At 43.7% G+C, this 19,092-nt stretch overlaps 1 protein-coding gene across 16 annotated transcripts in view; it reads right to left on the bottom strand.

The window, feature by feature from the left end:
• Positions 1 to 3,092: 3,092 nt before the first annotated feature.
• The window catches only part of COL13A1 (collagen type XIII alpha 1 chain), an 84,018-nt gene continuing 68,018 nt past the window's right edge, over positions 3,093 to 19,092 (bottom strand). For 13 of the 16 annotated variants that reach the window (XM_042817730.1, XM_042817733.1, XM_042817741.1 and 10 more), the window contains 7 exons: positions 18,443 to 18,478; positions 17,376 to 17,429; positions 17,032 to 17,085; positions 16,344 to 16,379; positions 13,100 to 13,186; positions 9,231 to 9,269; positions 3,093 to 8,990 (listed from right to left, as the gene is read on the bottom strand). In XM_042817730.1, the coding sequence (XP_042673664.1) occupies positions 8,988 to 8,990; positions 9,231 to 9,269; positions 13,100 to 13,186; positions 16,344 to 16,379; positions 17,032 to 17,085; positions 17,376 to 17,429; positions 18,443 to 18,478 (309 nt within the window). In that variant the 3' untranslated portion in view covers positions 3,093 to 8,987. The other 3 variants (XM_042817731.1, XM_042817736.1, XM_042817744.1) reach the window with 3 other exon arrangements.

Here is a 19,092-nt window from a genome sequence, read left to right on the forward strand (position 1 = left end):
GAGCCCCGGCCGCCTCCCGAACAAAGGGAGTCGGCGCTCTTTGTGTCGCGGGAGCGCTTCGGGTGCGAGCGACCGCCGCCGGGCTGCCGGCCGAATGAAAGCGCAGGGTCTGCTTTTATTTCCCCCCGCCGTTGTGCGGACGGGAGACCTCTGCGCTGCACCCCTAGCGCTTGCGTAGCGAGTCTGACGGCTGTCGGCGGTGCCGAAGCGATCGGGCGCCTTAACGCGCCTCCGCGGCTGATCTCGGGGAGAGCCTTACGTATAACGGGCTGTTGGTGTCATTCGTGCGCTAACGCCGCGCGCTGCCTTCTCCTGGGTGATGCTGGGGGGCTGCGGGGAAGGCACGGCGCCGAGCAGGTGGCTCCAGCGCGGCCATGCAGGCACCCGTGCATCCAGCAATCTCTTTGTTGCTGGAAAAACCACCGAGGGTTGCCGGCTGGCTGGAGCTGGAGCTTGGCTCTGTCGGAGGAAATGCTTGTGCCCCCACACAACTGCACTCGGTAAGGAATTTGAGCTATAAGGTGTTCCTCTGGGTTACGTACGCTGTGGACCACGGTGTCTCCCAAAGGATAGGGTGTGACTGGTGTCAGCCGGGTGCCCCTCGCTGTGATCCTACTGAGATCCTCTGCCTACAACGGCTGGGCTTTAGAATGGAAATAAAGCAAGTTGCTCAACAAGAACCGAACACTTGTGCTTTGATGCTTTGGAATCACTTTTTTCCCCCCACTCTGGGCCCAGAATATTTGTGGTGCGTGAAGAAGAGTGGTTTCTCATTACAGCCCTACCTCAACGGGCTTTTCTTTCTTCTCCTTGGGTGCTTGGCTGTGCAGGGCTCCTGGGATGGAAGCACTAGTGATGGGAACCTCTGTGCCGGAACTGGATGAAGCTGACTGCAGCTTTACTGGTGGATGTATGGGGCACCATCCTATTGCTGTTGTGAGATAGCAGAGGTTCATGTCTTTTTGTAAAAAAGGATCCAAGTACGTTTAGTTCCCAGCTCTGGTCAGAGCTGAGCTGAGCTGTGACACACAAAAGAAGCAGGCAGTGGGGTTGCCTATGTTACACGGTGAGGACGTGATGGAGGTGGTTCTCTCCGCCATTCCTGCTGTGCACAGAGGATGACTGATCACCCGATGTTCTTGGTCGGGGTAGCTCCGTGTTCTGGTCTGTTAAAACTAGTCATTGGGGGAAAATTGTAAACAACTGGCATTCCTCAGGCAGAAAATGGACAGCGTTGGATTGAGAGCTTGCGGAGATTGCCCTTGCTAGGTTATGCAAAGACCATCTGCCGGTTGACTTCTGAGCGCAAACACAGGCTGTTACTTTGTCAAAATAAACAACCTATCTATTGACAGAGCAGTTATAGACTGCTGACTGCCTCACTCACCAGTGAGCAGAAGCGCAGCCTGTTTATGGCACTCTCGCTTTTGGACAGAAGTTGTTATATCTCAAACACAGCAATGAATATTTCATAACGTCAGAACTGAAAGCTATGGCCTCACTCTTGCTTAAGCTGGCAGGCATCCAGGGGAGCCTTGGCAGTGCACTGATGTTAAGCTCTCTGGAAGCTCTGACTTAGATACGTATATAATCCAGGAGTTTTATCAAATCAGTACAAGTGTTGTCATGTCGTCAGGATAGCCTAATATGATCAAAATTGATGTGTGTATATATTATGGCAGTAGATAACGCATGCGATAACTGAGCAAGTAATCCATATTTCTGTCATGACTTTGCTTTTTCCATTTGCAGCCATCCCTCCTCCACCCTCTGCAGCGTGCATGGCTTTGTGGTGCTAGTAGGTTGTGCACAGCAAGCGCTTCAATACAGTAGAGAAGCTAAATCCTCATGTTTTGGAGAACTCTCTTGTTGTAGACTATTATTAAAATAGGAGTGTATCATTGGACTGACAACAGTATCTTTTGGAAATACTGAAAAAAAAAAAAAATGAGGGAGGAAAAAAAAAGAGGAAATATTATATTCAGTTAAGGAATAATCTGTGGGGTTTTATTCTCCAGAGCTCAGAAACAATAGCCACAGACAGGCGAGGTGCAGGGAGAGGTGGCATGGTGATCGCACGTATGGAATGTCTCCTCTGAATAATTAAACACGTTAGGGCCTTGAGCAGAGACTGAAAGGACACAGCCGATTCTTTCTGCTCGCCCCTCCGTACCTCTAAAGGAACACTGTTCAGATATTGAGCTCCTGTTTAGCCAAGAGGAGCGTGCTGTGGGGTAGCAGTCTAATTTTCAGATGTCTCAAGTTAGATGAGATGAACGTACCGCTTGGGTACATGCGATCACCACAATAGCTGTCATGGCATTCGAAGCCAAAGGAACCTTCCCCTTGTCACCATGCCTTGCCAAAAGCAAGCCAACAGGCCAAGTTCTGCCATCCCCAAAGGCTCTGTCTTTTGGGTTTTTGTTTGTTCTCCCTAATCATTCTTAAAATAAAATAAAATAAAATAAAATCAGATTTTACTTATACCAGGTCCCTTAACAAACAGCTCTTGGGTTTTGAGAGTGGCACACACCTTGTTATTGATTGCCTCAGTATTAAGTGGAACAGGACGTCACACCAAAACAATAATCATGGTGATCTAAGTAAAGCAGAGCCATTCAGAGTCAGCCTCTGCTTCCTCTGGTCTTGGCTCCATTTCCATGTTTGCTAAATCTCTCTCATTGTCACAACTCAAGCAGCTTTGTGTTTTGTGGCCGAGTTATTTCAGGTTTTAGGATAAGGCTGGTCAGGTAGCAGAAGGATTCGGGATCTCTGGCCTCCAGTAATACAGCTCCACTGATGTTGCTGCTTTTCCCTTAGCACAGGCACCAAGTCGGACTCTGGGACCCTGTCCTGTAGTCAGCTATTTCCATGCGGCTGGTGCAGTGGTACGAGTATATTTAGTACTTCTGTCCATCTACCAAATGGGTTGAGATGTGCTACCCACCTAGTTCCCAGTCAGCAGGGTGACCAACTAGCAGCAGATGGCGTGGTTTCCTTACAGTGTTGATCTGAAAATCATCCCCAAGTGAGAAAAGAGGTCAGAGAATTCATGGTTTATCAGCTGGCGTTAAAAGAAAAGACAAACTATGCATAAGTAAACAGGTATTTTTATAAAAGGGAAAATAAAGTATGTACATCATACGTAACAAATGCAGATTGTCCTGGAATACGTATGCTTTAAAGACAAAAAAATAGTCAAAGCTCTTGAATTACTGAGGAAAAAGTAGAAAAGAAAAAGCAAATACTTGTTCTGGCTGAAGAAGCTCCTGCTACGGATGAAAAGATGATGGGAAAGAACAGCTCTTTGTTCTCTCCCTCAGATCAATTATTTAGTGTGGAATTTTCTTAAAGGCCTAAAAATTCCAAGCTGCATCAAAAGGAGTTGAAATAACACCTTAGAGTCAGCAGTGCAACAACAATAATGACCACTAATACAAAATCACGTTACAGCACTTCAGCAATGAAAGCCAAATAGCATTCTATATTTAATACTAATACAGGTTCAGTATAAGCAGTGTAAAAAGCAAATACAGACTGAGATGTCTCAATCAAACAGTGTTCAAGAGACGCACAGAAGCAATGCCCTGTCAGTGTTTACTCATAACTCATCACTACGGCTGTATCAAATACTGCGCGTTCTATGCCACCAAAGAAAAACTAAAAATCTCTCGTACCATACAAGGAAACCACTTATGTAACAACTAATTGCTTCAGAAATCATCCTCCTGCAGGGATTAATGAACTCACATCTGACCAGCATCAAACGATGTGGTGCCCAGGTTGCACGAAGGTGAGAGTTGGCTGCAGTGCCAATGATGTGAGCGTTCCAGATGCGAGCACCAAGGGATGGCATGCTTTCTCTACAAGACTCTCCAGAAGGGTGAAGCTGCTCTCTCCATGGCTCTGCCACTTGCGTGCAACATCAGAGCAAAAGCAAATCTTTGCAGGAGAGCAGAAGGGAAGATTTACTGAAGAAATATTTTTGAAACAGTATTGTGAAAAAACAATGGAATTATCACAAAATGGAATTTCATGCTCCCAGCAAAACCCTGCTGGGAACAATGGATTGGCAAACACAGCCAAGAGAAAGCAAGAATACAAGATCCTCTCAAATCTATCACTAACACATTTAACTTACTAACCTTGAGCCTAGCAGGATTTTCTTAAGCAAATGACAAAAACAAAACAAAACAAAACAAAAACTCCAATATCCTGACTAAATTCTTTCTGTTAGAGAAAAAGCATTTATTTGATAACTTCAGCAAGCAAACAACCAAAGGAAAACTATAAAGCTAAACTGATCTTGCTATGTAGCATTTTAAGCAGTAGAAGCTTTACAGTCACTCCTGAAACGACTAACATGTACAGTCTTAATTCTTGCTCTGTTTTGACAACAAAGGGCTACAAGAAGGCAGGAAGGATAAATAAATAAAAGTGATTGGAAGAATGATCAAAATGTGATCAATTGAGCATTTCTAAAAAATGCAGAAGAGAAAATGCCCATTTTGCTTGAGCCATGAAAAACAGGAAGCAATACGGGGCAAAGTGAGAAACAAAATGTGTAGAAGAAATGGTTGCCCTCATCCAGCAGAGCATCATGCCGTTGAGTATGCTCAGTGTGAAGCAAAGCCCAAGGACGAGCTCAAGAGGAAGTAAACTGCTGGGTTTAGAGGGGAAAACAATAGCAATAATATAGTAAGTAACTACCAAGAGCGTGCCGTTCTCAAGAAGCATCTTTAATGGCTGGTTGGCTGGTTCAGAGCTTCTTAGCTAAGTCGGTGAGATTTTAGGCTGTAGAATGCTACTGAAGAGAACACAGTGACTCTTGCCAGACTCATTTTGTTATGACAGACCACTTAAGAACAGGAGAGACCAATCAGCTGGCCTGTCACATAGCCCTTTTAAATTCTCTAGGTGTAGAGTTCTAGAGAAACCATTTCGTCCGGGAGAGCTCACTGGCACCTGGTCCCTAGGCACGGCCTGTGGGGATACATTCATCCCTGCTGAAAATTGGTTTGCCTATGGAAAGCACCATCTTACTGTTGCACTTAGGGAGAAAAAATAAAGAACACAACAGGAATGTCCTCAGGACACTTTGGGTCAGGAACTCCTACAAACTTATTCCAGAAGCCCATTAAAAATATATTTAAAGGGAAACTCTAGAAAAGAGCCAACACATCGCTCCAAAAATATCATTAATAAAAAGAAATGTAGAAGTAATGTAATCAAACTATATACATAATTGTTTTTGCTAAAAAAAAAAAAAAAGGAAAAATGCACACCTACCGCCTGCAGTTCTGGTCAGGTTCTCCCCTTTTCCCTCCCCCCTCAAAACAAAAAACAACATGAAAATAAGAACTACAAATAAAACAGAGAAACCCTTTCATCAGCCTGGCTCCTAACTGAAACAACGTACTGCCTTTCTACTGTACTTATGGAGTAAAGATAAAAATTGCAATTAGGGTTCTATTGTTCAGGTGAGACTAGAAGTAGGACTTGTTAATTCTTGAGTTACATTAGAAGTATACTTTCTGTGCAATGGTGAGAAGAGGTGTCCATGGGATTCCAGAAAGGCAGGACTATTCCAGATGAATTGACCAAGGCTATTTGAATGAAGGTTACTACTTCTCAACTTTAAAATACATCAGTATGAACTCACAATCAGCTCTTTCTCTCTGAAGAAACAAGATGGCTTGTGATTTAGTTCTGCCTAATGGCTTAGATAACATTATTAGCTGTAATAATGGCCCTGATTCACCAGAGTACTTAAATATGCAAATAGTAGGCCAACGGGAATCACACACACAAAGTTAAATATATGTTTTAATGCTTGGATAAATTGGATTCCCAAGGTACTCAATGAAGTAGAAATGTTATGAGTCATGTCTGCAGTATACATCTGCAGTAATTTCAGTTTTTTAACATATTGCAAGAGCTTTGGTGGAAAAATGCTATGGAGTACGTGCAAATGGAATTTAACCTTCAGCAATGGGAACTGAATGAGGGAAGCTGGGTTGGTATGAATTATCCCCAGCTGGATGTCCTGACTTCCAGTGCATCCGTGGCACCCCGCAGCACCTTGCCAAATCATCATTTCCTTAACCTGAATCTATTAGAACATGTCACTGTGGGATTCAACCCTTGTGATCATTAATTTCCATCTGTAAGTAGACCTGTGGAGAGGTACCCACCAGAAGGGCCTCAGTAGGACAGCAGAACAGTGCATTTCTTGAGGGCTCCAGAAAGAACACCTCCAGGAAGCAAAGTACAGGAAGCAAAAGAACAATTCAATGAAACTCTGTTGTCCATAGTCCTCATTTTCTTTCTCTGACAAAGTACTTCATGCCTTCAAAATCCAGCACGGCTTTCCCTTTTCAGCAAAAGGCTTAGCTCCTTTCTCCTTTACCAGGAGAAGGTGGTGTGTGAGGAAAAGGTTTCCTCACGCCCTCTCAGAGCAGCAGTCCGAACTGAACACATGGGGCTTGTCTGACTTTTTGGAAGACAACTGTTCAAGAGGATTTCTTTCCTGGATCAAAGGATCCCCCCATTGAAATACTGTCTGTCTTGCACTCATTTATACAGCGATTGCTGGGACATGAGCCTGATTCTTCATCTGAAGAGTCTGACCACAACAATAGACTGAAGTGAAAAGGACCAAAGGAAAAAATATGAATAATATAAATGGTGTCATTTTCCAGCTCTGCCACTGGCCTCAGAGAGAAGACAGGAAGCAAAGCAAAGAGTGTTGTCACGCTGACTCCCGCACTGCCGTTATCCAGGCACAGCTTCCTGGTGCGCAGTTGAAGAACTCTTCCTAAGCTCCAAGGAGGGAACTTGCAAAGCATCTCAGCAAATCTTCAGGAAGGTCCCTCTTGTTTCTTTTTTTTCTTTTTTTTTGGCTGTCATTTCTCAAGCTTCTCCACCCCCAGACTCATCTCACTTTTTGGCTATCAGCCAAGGAGTTTGACCCTTGAAGCAGCAGACAAAGGATTTCACATGAGAACAGCCAGTCAGAGCTAACAGCAACAAACAGTGACAGCCTAGCTACATATTTTAGCAGGCAGGGATCTAGAAATGGAACCATTGCATTTGGCACAGCACAAACCCAACTTCAGTTCTTCGGGGTTGTTCTAGAAATGTGAGGCACTTATATTTGGGTCAGCACAATTGCACTCTGATTTGCAACCCCTGATTTATCCATAGTGGATGATGAGTTCTCTATTCCCACAGCCCTTGTGTTCATGCAGTCTGAAACAGCTATCTGCTTCAGTTCAAAATACACAACAAAGGCAGGCTGTGGTCAGCAGCAACCACCGCACACGTTACTGTTTTCCTACCCTTGTGATAGGCAGGCAGTTACGTTAAGACAACACCACCATCTTTTTTATGATGGAGCAAATCCAAACAAAAGCAGTCCTCCCATGCAGTTACAACCACAAGCAACAGTTACAAAAGAAAAATATGACAGACAGCAAAGGGAACAGAAGTTACCAGCAGATTCTTCCGTGGATCTGTATGTTTTGGGGATGAACTATAGCCAGCGTTTTTAGGAAGGAGTAAAGCACTCAAACTACCTACCTTACGGGTCCAATGTTATAAGACCAGATAAGATATTCAATGCAGCTGCTGCTATCACCTTCTCAAACCAATCCTGCCAGCTGATTGGGGTTTTATTGCTTTGCGTTCAACAGGTGCCTAATTAAAACACTAGAGCCCTATGGCATCCATGCTTAAATAAGTACTGCTCTTTTTATATTAATGGTACTGAGAAAACAAGAATCTCTCAGTATTCAGCAGTTTGCTTTCTTTCTTTTCCAGCACCCCAAGCATCTCACTGCACGTGGAAGAGTTTCATCCAAAGGACAATGTTGGCATAGAAAGACACGTTTGTAAAAATAATGAACATTACAGGGAGTTTCTGACTCCCAGGGCAATCCGAGAGTGGAGCTGTGGGGCAGCGAGCAAAAGACTCAGGGCAATAGAAACTCTGCTGCTTCTTAGAGGAAGCTCAGTTCAGGTTTCCACGCTTCTGCTAAGTTTCTGAGCATGTCGTGATGTTCATTTAGTCTGATTATTTTCTTAATGGATAATTTAGGCTTTAGACATTAACAAAGGTAGGACAAGGAGGATTGTTAAGATGTACACATGCAAATTATGATGACGCACTCCAAACTTCCATGCAACTTTGGTTAGCATTAAAAGAGCTACGTGGATTGGTTTATCTAATAAATATTCATTAGGATATCATCAAGGTATTCTACCATATGTTTGATTTTAAATGAAGGTAGTTGCAGGCCCATGATTCAGGAAGATTCTTAAATTCCTGGACTTATCATCATGGGAGTTAATCCAGGTAAGTAATGGCTAAGGCCAGAGGCAAGAGTCAGCCAGTATGGCCTTTGAGGTGTTCTGTTTCTTGCACAGGCACTGGGCCGCCCTAAGGAACTGTGGTGGGTTGCACTTGGCTGTCTGAATCTGTTCATGAAACATCATCTTGTTCCACAACGATGAGTCAGGGAATCTCTAAGTTCCCATTATACTGTGTGTTTTCCCAGGAATACCTTAATTGAATCAACAAAAACCTGTAAATGTTTTTCTTTAATAAAAATACATCGTATTTTGAAATAATCTTGAATGACTCCAGCTTGAAAAAAAAAAGAAAATTGCTTTAGAAGGTATACAGGGCAGTTTTTTTGGGCACTTTTAATGCAATAATTTATTAAGTTCCTATATCCATCATGTGCATACACGTATCATGTAAATGTTACAGCTGTACTCCATGACAAAACAAGCATAATGAAGACATACACAGAGAACTGACAAACAGGGACGAAGGGAGTTCTAGTATTTCCTGTACAAAAAATATGCAGCTTCTTGATAATTTGTAAAAATGCATAACTTTGAGCATTTCAGAGAAGAATGCTGTATAAAAATAAATATTCTATGTACAATAACACACACAGGCCAGTCCAGGGTTAGAACAATCACTGCAAAAGAAAAGATAAACAAACTTTAGTGCCAATTCCTCAGCCATGGGGAATGCAATTCTCTCCTTTTTCGACCCACAAAACTGAACGCTGGTGTAAAACAAAGGAGAGTTTTGCTTCCTGCTTCTCAGAGGTATGGTCTTGGAAAACCCATGCATGCCTCCACACCTATGCTGCACTCAGCCAGACAGCATGCACTGCCAACTCAGCACAGCCCCACCATTTCCAAGATCATTTTACCTTATTCCAGCAGCCTTGAACTGGAAGGCCGTCTTCTCCCTGCAGAAGCATGAATGAAATAGCAGTTTAGGAAACAGAAAACAGTGCAAAGAATGAGGATAAAAGGAATGGGTTCATTATTACAGCTGCAACAAACAGTCTGAACCAGGTTTGGAGGAATAGTTGGACAGATATTCCTCACTCCCTTGCAGTGACCCAGGCTTGTGGCTGAGCCCAGCTGGAAGCAAGGCTGGGGCTGGAGGGGCTGCCTGCAGGCTCACACCAGGGCTATAAACTTGTGCACGTTTCTCCAAGGAAGATGGCAGGTCTATATCCTAGACCTGGCTCTATAGCACTGAGGTGGGTTATCATGCCTGGCACAGCAAGGCCAGGCAAACCCTGGCCAGGGGCAGCGTTAACTTTGGCTCCTGAGGAGGGCCTGGAAAAAAATTCCATCTCCTTTCCACTCTGTGTTGAAAGGTTTGCTTTATCACGTGGCAGACTGCTCAACTGTCCCCTCCTGCCTCTGAGAGGCTCCTGCTCCAGGATCTCAGCTGGCTCTTTGAATGGTTGGTTTTGTGTTTTCTGCCCCAATAAACCAGTGAAATTTCTATAAAATACCCTCTCAACTCTGCAACTCCAAAACCTTGGGCTACAAGGCCAGGATGCAATTTTATTATTTTTCTATGTTGAAGGTTGGATACTTCAAGGACTTTGCCACTAAAATATGTGAGACTAAGCATTTGAGAAATGTGTTTGTGAATAACTGACATTAATTAGCATGTAACAAGAGAAAACAGGAACCCAGTGTTGATAATAATGTGCTCTTGAGCAGATGAGCTGCTGAAAAGTCAGGCCCAAGAAGTTGCAGCATGAAGTCAAATACTTCTTGTGTGTGCGTGTGAAGCTCTGGGGCCGATTCTGTTCCCCATGAGAACCCCACTACAGGCAGTGAGATTGTACAAAGAGCCAGGCAGGCAGGCACACTTCTTCAGTCAAATGACTCAGTTCTCACTTCCTCAAGTACCTCGTGAGAAAGTACATCCCATTTGAGAAGGGAACAAAACAAAGCAAATAGAAAAGCAAATGCACAGTAGCATACTGGGACAAAAACTACCTATCAGAAAGATGCTTAGAAGAGACCCATGAACTGATAGTGTCCTGATGCTGCAACCATACTGTTTTCTGAATCAATTTTTTGGACTATGGTCCCCCCTGTGGTATATTTTCACCCCCTTCTCCTCCCACTATGGGGAAATGCTGAACTTTAGATCAATTGACTACTGGGTAACTTGTGGCATTCCCATTGGTACTCTGGTGGTGGTAGGAATGACTGGTGCAGTGCGTTGCAGGAGGAAACGGAAAGTTAGGTTCATGAAGGAATGGAAAGGCAGAGTTATAGTGTAGGGATTGAAGGAAGACCAGGGTCATAAGGAAGTGTTTGTTGCAGGCTAATTTGCAGAGAATGGAAATGGAACATGCTTATTAGTATCAAGTATCTTCATCCACATATCAGTGTGTAAATCATTAGTTCATGGCCTCCATAAGCTATGCACATGGGTGTGTCAGCAGGATGCTAAGCTTTTAAACAAGCTGGATCAAAACCCATGCTTACTCAAGTTCTCAAGCTAGCTTGCATGCCAGTATGCTGTTTGTGTAAATAAAAATAGCATCTATGTTTCTTACAGATTTTCTTACCACATTTTCTGTCAAGTTTCCTTAAAAAAATAGGCATGAAGAGGTGTGCACTGTAATTTGGCCAGGAAAGGCAGAGACAAACAAAAGGCAGTCTGTGGGGGCGCAGGCAGAATCTGTGCCTGGCACCTGTGAAATTAGGTGCTGTACTCAGACCAAACTTATTCCATAGGAATTCTGGCTATTGGCAGTGGGAGGTGAAACACCTGGCTTTTGTTCCTTCACAGGCACGATTTTGCTTCTGAGATTTGCTTTGTACTACCTGGAATTGACAGAGTGGCAACTGAGGCTTTGCAAGTAGTCACCATGCTGCTATGAAGAGATAATGGTTATTGAGCATACTGAGGAGGGAGTGCTGGAAGGAACATCAAGGCTGGCACTTCACAGAGGCCAAATAATGGAGGCTTTCATAATGACAACTGCAGGGCTAGTTTCCCCAGGAAACTAGAAAGCCCTGCTAAATATGGTATTGCGTTTTTCCTCGGGATACATTTTTCCAGCCAGTTGAAGGAATTGATACCACATCTCTTGCAAATGAAAGCAAACATCTCTAAGTGAATGTAAGGTTTGGAAAGGTCATCCTCAAGCAAACCTAGCCATGCTAAATGGGAGCAGGAAGGGCAAGAGAGCACAAGTCTCAGGGTATTATGGAGTGGTGCAGACAGCTGGAGGGGGCAACAACCTCGCCCAAATGCAGCACGTCCACAAATGATCTCTGTGAATGAATAAATTGGTGTTCTTTAATGGGATACTTATAAATCAATTGAGGTTAAGTGTTCCTGAATACCTTTTGTGCCTCAGTAGTTGGATTAAATGAAGCACTAATACAGTGATCACTTTTTAATATTAGAATAGACAGATATGGGAAAACAGGTGATTCCAAGTTCAAGATTTTGGAAGCTGTGGGTACTGTTTTCATTTCAGGGAAGAATCACAAACAGGAATTATCTAGTGGGAGCTGAGGGAGGTGTCTAGTAACGTCTCACATGGGCCTCTAACAGCTGTATTTTTCCAGTCAATATTCAGAGTGACTGAGTAACACAGAGCAGTGTCAAACTGCTAAACACATACAAGCAATTAATGTTAATGAAGGATGAAAGCATTTCAGCTCCTTGGCTCAGAAACCAAGCTAGTGCAGAGGCAGCCTTCGTGCATTAGTCTAACAGAAGATCTCAAAGTGAAGGCAAAGTGAGAACTGAAGCAGCATTTAAATTCTCATTCTTGCTGCATTTTCCCTCATGCCATAAAGTAACACTGGCAGCAGCTGTGAATCATAGGAAGAGAAAGACTGTTTCTGACAACAGCAGCGTGAAGGAGGTGGGATGGAGAGAGGTGAGGAAAGAGCTGTCATACGTCTCTAGGGCATGCAACTACATGGAGGTACCAGAAAATAACAACCAAGATATGAAAGCAAACAAACATGCAGGAAAGGGAAGGTACGCCATACCAATGGGCATGGGGCATCCAGCCCGTCCAGCCCAGGTAACCCCGGCTCACCCTTCTCGCCTTTAAAACCTCGGAGACCCTGTTTATGAAATCAACCACTATCGTTATTTCAGTTGATGCCAGTCACCTCCATGGCACCAGAGGACAGGCACGGTCCTGCACTGGGACTGTCACAGGGCACTCTGCTGCATACCCAATATGGCACTGTTCTCTGTTTTAGTTTGTCTGTGTGATCAGCTGCCCGTTTTTCTGCAGTCTACAAATCAGTGTGAGTTAAACTGGAGATGATGGGAACAGTATCTCATCTGTTTTCAAATCATCCATTCTTCCTACCCTCACTGGAAATTCCAGCACGTGAATTTCTAGAAGCACGAAGCACAAGTGTTCCTGGGATTTATGGTCATTTCTGGCAGCACGTTCACTGCAGTGCATGAGTTTAGATGAAAATGTATACATATTCATAAATTTACATCTAGATTTACAGACAGTGTATCTTGGCACAAACGTATTCCATTGAAAATAACTGAGATGTGCTTCCGGTCTGGGTAATGCGGCTCGAGTGTCCTGTGTCATTCTCAGGCAATTACATTGGCTGGCTGTTACTCCAAGGCAACAAAACCAGTTTTGCTCTTGTGGAGACATGATGACACTGAACGCTTCCAAAGGAAAATCACAGCTAGCAGCAAAGGAGGTTCTTTTTTCCCCACCAACACATCTTAAAACAATACATTTGATAAAACAGAACATACCAACGGACAGGGTGCATCTAATCCAGGCGCTCCTTGGTCTCCCTTATCCCCTTTAGACCCTCTAGAGCCTTTCTTGCCCCTCTCCCCCTGTAAATAACAGTTTAGTCCAAGAAAAAAAGAATACACAAAAGCTTTAGGATCATCCATTTCAAACAAATGTCAGCAATAGTTCAAAAATGATGAACGCGTAGGCAACATTTTAAAAGAAGAGAAACCTCCCTTTGAGATGGTAAGTGAAGAGCAACATATGGTACTACTAACCTTTCCTAAGCTGTACAAACACAAGGGCCATTCCTAAAATCCCACACTGACAGATGATGGCAGGCACTGCATCAAAGGAAGGTGGAGTGCCATAGCAGCGGAGCACTGCACTGTTGATATGACCACTTCCCTGGGCTTCTCATATGCCAGTGGGAAGAGAGGATGGGAAAACCTCCTCCAGACATTGTATGCTACTTGCTCTCATCAGCTGGTGATTGGCAGCAGTGCTCTTGGGAACAAGCCTTGAGGCAGAGCCCAGTCAGGACCTCCTGTTGTGGTTGTGAGGCATTGCTGGCCCAAGCTCCTTGTGCTGATGTTACTTTTTCTTCTCTGAATTCTCATTCAGAAATAAATTCTCATCCATGGGAACGTTTTAGAAGGAGAAAAAAGCCACTGACATAACCAAAGAGGAGCCTTGTTCTCCTGCAAGGGGAAGCAGTGGGTCAATGAAAGCCAGCCATAGCTGTGGCCTAGGGAATGTCCAGATGTCCTGTGGTCCCTCTTCAATGAGAGACGATATGTCCTACCCACAGCACGTCAGCTAAGGCTGGGTGTTACATGGGTATTTGCTGGTCATATTGACAGCAAATCTTTCTGTATAACTGAGGAAATTACCAAAGCTGCTGAGCATAAACAGGGAAAGGGGCTGCTGCACAGGGAATTGAATTTAGGGTCCTTGTGAGGAAGGTTAAAGGAATTTAGGGATAACATCAGACAGCACAGGCTGCTGTTTCTTCTTTAAAATGTGTTAAACTCAAAGCTGGCAGGAGAAATGGATGGGAGAGCAGAAGCAACGAGACGGAATCACCCAGAACCAAGCACTGGAACAGGGAATGATCCAGGAAAATGCAGCATGGGTTGCTCTGGAGGGAGGAGGAAGGAACCAGGAAGAAAGGCGGAAGAGGAGGAAGGGATAAAGGGGACAAAGGTGGACCTGTAGGAGCGAGGAAGACACACATACACACATGAGAAAAAAATACAGGCATTAGAACAGCAGCAAAGATATCAGCTTAGTAGCAAAAGATAGGGTTAACACTTTTTCAGCTGGGTTTTCTGAAGGGCTGTCTGCTCCCATCGTAACCTGGTGCCACCATCTTGGCTCTACGTGTCCCAGGCATTGAGCAACAGGCAGCAGGAGGGTTACTGGGGTTTAAAAAGCACTACTTGGCTTAAAGGAACTAAGAGGGTGCACAGAGGGTTTTGGCAAACTGTTCAGAAGCTTAACAGAGTTGATTTTCAATTTTTAATGTACTCAACACTGAAAAGCTTCATATGAAAGTGCCATGTATACTGCAGCTGGCCACAAAGAAAAAAAAATGAAGTGAGGTTTCCCAAGGGAACACATCTCCCACTTCCAAAAAGCCAGGTGTGGTATCCCTGGACCCACCCCCCTGTAGAACAGGTCAGGTCAGAGTGCTGCCTTTTCTTTAACTTCACAGATTTCTTCTCATTCATTTTGAGGTCTCCTGGCTGAACTGTCACAGTTTTGCCAGCAGTTAATTTGGGGGAGATTGTCTCTCATTTCTGAGGAGGTTCTGGCACAGCAGCTGTGCCCCATTGAGGGAAAACTAGTGCTCAGTTGGGAATACCGGGCAGCAGAGCAAATCCTGGGGAACAAGCACTGGGTCAATCTCTCCTAAATGGTGCTGGTAAGATGTCTGCAATGACTTCAAAGGGATGGAGGCATTCAGACAATATAGCTGAGAGCTCAGGGAAATTCTAGTAGCTTATCTACAGTCAGTGAAAAGCCCAGTGAAAAAACAACTGAAGAAGTCTAGGAATTCTGTTACGGCCATTTTCTGTTTAGAAGCCACGTGAAACAAAACATCATACATCTTAATAAGGAGGAAGTTAAGAAGCAAAGCCAGAAATGGAATAATTAAAAAAGGGGAGAACTTTGGAGCTCCCAGGATACCTTTCTCCCCTAGTTTAAGATGCCAATTGGCTACTGCTTTTCAGAACTGCTCAATCTATGCAGAGTAAGATCAGAAATACATTGCAGATAAGAACAGAGAACACCACTCAGTATGTACAAAAAGCAAATTCATATCATGAAATCACTGCATGGGCATATGAACTTATTTTCAGGTAAATTTAGGTGATACCAGAGTCTTATGAAGAAAGTATGCATGTGTATGTGTGAATACACACAAAAATACATACACATATACTATATTAAACTGCTTGATATATTTACACAATTGTAATCTTAAAACCATAATCCAGAAGTCATTTACACTTCTAAATATAAATTATATTCAACCATTGGTCTTTTTTCTGTTTTTAATCAGAAAGATTTGAGGCCTTCACAAACAAAAAACTCCTCATGTCACTGAGAACTGAATGGAAGAAGAGCTTCAATGCATGCTTTTTAGTCAGGGCTATCCTTCTAGAACACAGGTGTTTAGGCAGAAGAGCAGCCATTCGCAATATTGGTTTTGACCCAACTCTTCAGCACATCCACTCAGGGCAAAGCCTGAGAAGACTTCATGTCCAATTCTTTAATGTACATGAATTTATTATCTCTCAATTTCTCTCTTCCAGATTCTCTGGAGAATCATTTGCTTGAGGTCAACCTTCTTTTTCATGCTTCAGTGCAAATTCAAAAGTAACTTGGTAAGATTTAGCAGCTGTGTCTCAGTTCTCATGGTAGCTCTCATAGCTCTCTACGTACATCACAAAACAGAGAGTAGGATTTCCTAAAGTGTGACATGTGGTTTAACTCTATTACACATGAAGCCCTATGCTTCAGTGACAACAGAGTTATGACAACAGTGAAACATCAGAAAATCCATCCTGCATCTTTCAGAGAGATACAGTGTGATGTCCTAGAGGATGACATAAACTACAGGTATCACCTTCTAAAATACAGGTAGTAAAGTGATTAATGTGAAAGTCTAGCAGACAGAATTACATGCTAGCTATCTTTACATTGCCCAGAAATAACCGCTGTGCAAAGAACAAAATTTGCTTGGTAACTTACCCGGATTCCTTTGTCACCTGGCAGACCTTGTAAACCCTGAAATGCATCAGCACAAAAATAGAAATACTTTAACATTGTATGCCCACTCAAAAAGAAGGATTTGTGCCCAAGAGTTTGTCCCTTCCGCTTTTATCAATTACAAGATGGTAAAATCTAACATTTCCTGTAGACAACTTTCTTCCCACCTCCGTTAGATCATCCAGGCTAAAACACCACAGCTTTTTCTCTAAGTCAGAGGCAAGACGAGCTGAAAGAACAGAGCATTAACTTCACTGAAGGCAATTTTTGTCACTGTGATGAAAAGACTCTGCCTTCTCAATGCAGACACCTACCTGCTTTAGCAGGGGGTTGGACTTCATGATCTCCAGAGTCCCTTTCAACGCCTACAATTCTGTGATTCTGGATTAAGATACAAATCCTGGGAGTCTCACGCTGCTTCTTTTGGTAGTTTGAGGACTGTGGTAAGTTAACAGTTCCCTTCAGCTTTGTCTGCCTCATTCTGAATGACTTCTCTGAAACTACTCAGCTCTTTCTTTCACTCCCATAGGATACTTAAGCTCTTAAATTTGGTTATTTCACACCTAACCTAGCTGAAGTTGCAAATGCTATTTGCAACAGCAATTTAAGCTATCAACCACAACAAAATAGGAACTTGTAGATGGCAAATCCCTAGTACTCCTGTACTTACAGGAAGTCCTGCTGGTCCCATTGGTCCTACAACTCCAGGATCTCCTTTACTACCCTGAAATAGAGACAGAAGAGTAGAAACTGTTACACACCCATTCAGTATGAACAGGCAGCACAACAATGACTAACAAAATACTACAGAGGAAATGTAAAAGGTGTGTTTTAAAGCACCTAAATCCCCAAGAAAAAGACAGAAGTCAAAGATGCCAACTGTGGGTCTTTCGTACACAGAGAGAGAGAGAAAAAAATCCAGCTCCTAGAAAGACACAGAGCTTCCCCATTTTAAGGAGCTGTCATATCTTCAAAGAAGCTACAAAGTATTGCTCAGTTTTGAAACAAACTCACCCTTTCTCCTTTTGGTCCTGCTGGTCCCGAAACCCCAATTGGTCCTGGAGTACCCTGTAGTTGCAGGGAGGAAAACACACCAGGTCATTCTTACTGTGGGGCTTTGTTAAAGCCAGGAGATGCTGCTGCTCCTTCCGGAAAAAGCGCAGCTGAGAAGGACAGTCCAGTGTTTAAAGGCATCTAGCACCACTACAGCTTTCAGTGATGGTGGTGATGGGTTTGAAGAAGTTCTTGCATGCCATCCGAAGGCTATGCATAGGAACTGCACCAGCACCATCTCATAGAGTGTCCTTTCCTAATTTTGAAGCTATGCCTTGGCGGTTGTTACAGTAAGCATTTCTATTACTGCCACGATGGATTTTTTCTCTCCTGTTTGTCACAGATAAGGCTGAAAGCTGTAGCAGAACAAAGGCTATTTAGAAATATATTGAGTTTCTTTTCTTTCTATCATTTCCTTTCCCCCAGTGTCAGCTGAGATGGCAAAAATAAAAGAGTTTGCAGCCAGTCATGCAAGTTGAAAGACACCTGTGAAACTTGTTTTGGAGCACTGCCTGTTGAAGGGTCTGCTTTAACTCTTCCAGACCGCATTCTGCAGCCTAGATAAAGCACAGCCTTCAGATCTGTCCCGCACTGTTGCACAGTGAGGCATTCACCTTCCTAACTCTACCGTGTGTACTTTTGTCACACAGTGGCAACAGCTGCTGTTGTGAAAAGGCTGCAAGCAAGGTGACTGTGGAGAATGACAGGATAGAGATGGAGACCCCTCACAACAAAGCAGACAGGAGAACCGAGTGTCACTGAACCATGCAGAATTTGTCTTGTTATTGAGATGAAATGGAACAAGTAGGCTATGATGCTGGGATCCAGACAGACTCACAGTATCAAGAGACAAGTTTGTGACTTATCACTTCTCATCCTTAAGTTTAACACTTCCCCCCTCCCCCCCATTCCAAACCTGCTTTGGAGAAAATAATGTTATTTTTGGTGTAAACAAGACTGGTGAAAAAGACGAGACAAGTCACAGTACTGGGGAGAGGAACATAGGGCAATGGAGAAATGGAACTCACCGGTGGTCCAGGCCTGCCGTCTAAACCTGAAGCACCCTGAACAGATGGGGAAAGGTGAACAAAAACAAGGCAAGAGGAAAGGGGAAGAGGGTGAGGGGGGAGAGGAGAGGGGAGGGGAGAGGTGAGTGAAGCAGTGACTCCAGACAAACATACACTTGCAATCAACAAAAGCTAAGATCTCAAGGACAGATGATGGTGCTTACAAGCAAACCAACAAAAACACAGAAACATTGAATACGTATAATATTGGCCTGTAATATTTGGATCCCCCTCAGAATGCAAATTTCCCCTCTTTCCGTGCCATCAAGAAAACCTCTGAGGAAAAGGCTGCTCTGTTGCAGACAAGGACAACGTGACAGCTGAAACCTGCACTGCCTTTGTGGCAGAACTGGGTTGCCCTTAATTTTCTCAGCATGAAACCTAGCAGTTGTTCTGTTCAGGGCTTAGTTAGCCAGCTGCTATCACTGGTCCAACAGAACATTTCAACAAGAACATTTTTGAGACAGTCCTCCCCACTCCACAGCTCAGGAACCCTTGTGAGCCAGGGGGCTTTGATGCTGTTGGACTACAGAGGTCAAAAGACCAAGAACAGGAATGCAGGCATGGGGCCCTGATGGCTGATGGGGTTCAATGCATGGTAACTCTTGGGG

Source organism: Centrocercus urophasianus, unplaced genomic scaffold (assembly GCF_019232065.1).
Source record: "Centrocercus urophasianus isolate 14NV4802_14NV808 unplaced genomic scaffold, USGS_Curo_1.0 seq_17, whole genome shotgun sequence".
Classification (NCBI taxonomy): Eukaryota; Metazoa; Chordata; class Aves; order Galliformes; family Phasianidae; genus Centrocercus; species Centrocercus urophasianus.